General features: G+C 43.1%; 1 gene segment (V, D, J or C); it reads right to left on the reverse strand.

Annotated features, from left to right (window-relative positions):
- Positions 1-760: 760 nt before the first annotated feature.
- On the reverse strand, positions 761-1,213 carry LOC102864394. The segment is given in 2 exon segments: positions 761-1,075; positions 1,171-1,213. Coding segments are annotated over 2 exon segments (358 nt in total).
- Between the last annotated feature and the right edge of the window lie 707 nt (positions 1,214-1,920).

A 1,920-nucleotide genomic window follows, 5' to 3' on the forward strand; every position in this document is an offset into this window, starting at 1 on the left:
GGGGGAGAATCTTTGTTTCCTTGATGATGATCTTCAATCCATACTGAAGGTTGTAGTCCTTGTCCTTCTGGAGCAAGCGCTTCAGCTCCTCCTCAGTTTGAGCAAGCAGCAGTGTGTCTTCTGCATAATGTATATTGTTGATGATTCCTCCTCCAATCCTGAAGCCACACTTCTTCTCATAGAGCCCAATCTCCCGGATAATCTATTCTGCATATAGATTGAAAAGATATGGAGAGAGGACACATCCTTGATACACACCTATTCCCTATTTTGAACCATGCAGTGTTTCCTTGCTCTGGTCTAATGATTGACTCTTGGTCCAAGTATAGGTTTCACGTAAGTACAATCAAGTGTTCTAGGATTCCCATTTTTCTCAGAGTCATCCACAGGTTGTTATGATCCACAGTCAAATGCCTTTGAATAGTCAATGAAACATAGATAGACATTTCTACTGTACTCTCTCTTTTTAGTCAAGGTCCATCTGACATTAGTTGTAAAATCCCTAGTGCTACGTCATGTAAAACGGAAAGATTGAGGATGGGATAAAAGGGGAGAGGGAGGAGAGGACAAGGGAGGGAGGAGAAAGGGGGAAAGAAAGGAGAAAAAAAAGATAGAGGAGGGGAGAGAGGTGGAGAGAGGAGGAGAGATGTGAATATTTCCTGGGAGAATAGTTAGATTGGAACTGCCCAGGTCACAACCCTAACCACCTTCAACCTACATCTGCACCTTATACTGGATCTGCATCCTGTGTTCTTGGCTCTCACAGAGAGCTTTCTCTCTGAGTTCACACCGACTTCCTTGCACAGTAATACATGGCTGTGTCCTCAGTTCTCAGATTGTTCATCTGTAGATACAGCAAGTTCTTGGTATTATCTCTGGAGATGGTGAATCTCCTTCATGGAGCCTGCGTAGTATTTGTTACCATCAGCAGTAATATGTGATACCCACTGCAGGCCCTTTCCTGGAGCTTGGCGAAACAAGTTCATGTTATAGCTACTCAAGGGGAACACAGAGGCTGCACAGGAGAGTCTCAGAGACCCCCCAGACTCCACTAGTTTCACCTCACACTGGACACCTGCAATCACAGTGACATTCAGATCAGGAAAATAATTACACATGTGCGTTATTTCAGTCATTCTACTTAGATACACTTGCTCTCTAAAAAATTACCTTTTATAGTAGCAGCAAGGAAAATCCAGTTAAGAAGATACATTGCGATTTGTCTGTGTTGTACCCCTCATTCTTGACTAAGGACACCAGAGATTCTGAGTTCTGAGGTTCCTCTCCCAGAACTTCAGGGTTGGGCCTGGGCTGCTTTTTTTCAGTAGAAGAAAAGGCTCTATTTGCATGTGCTCCTCCTGTATAGTTTCAAGATGTGGAGTAGCATGACTCTGTGTGACCATAGCCCAGAGCAGAGCAGAAATGAGTGTCCTAGAAGGATTGGTAAGATTAATGATACCATTCTGGGGGGAAAAAAGTTTCTTTTTAAATTTTTTTAAATAATCAAATTATTGGAAGTTTACAGAGCAACTGTACGTTCCATTCAGTAATTTTTCTATGTTTTGTTTGTGATGTAAAGGGTTTAGCAATATGACTGACAGATCCTAAGTGTTTGTAAGGTTAGCTGTAATTACTTTTTTTGCTGGACAGTATCATATGTGTACAACTCATCAGTGCAATATGGTGGGACGTGAAGGTTTACCTTAAGCCAGCAACTTGGGCCCTGATTCATGGATCCATCACTCAATGCCCATGACACTTCTGTGGCCTCCTCTTAGCGGCTGGACAGGGATCACTGGGTAGTCTGCAGGAAGGTTTGCTGCTAACCCAAACCCAGCAGCAGCTCCTCAGAAGAAAGAACATTCTTCCATGCAATTTACAGCCTTAGAAATCCAACGGACGGTGAGCTGGGAGTCAATT

Source organism: Elephantulus edwardii, unplaced genomic scaffold, assembly GCF_000299155.1.
Source record: "Elephantulus edwardii isolate Elephantulus edwardi_28Jun2011 unplaced genomic scaffold, EleEdw1.0 scaffold00019, whole genome shotgun sequence".
In the NCBI taxonomy this organism is placed as follows: Eukaryota; Metazoa; Chordata; class Mammalia; order Macroscelidea; family Macroscelididae; genus Elephantulus; species Elephantulus edwardii.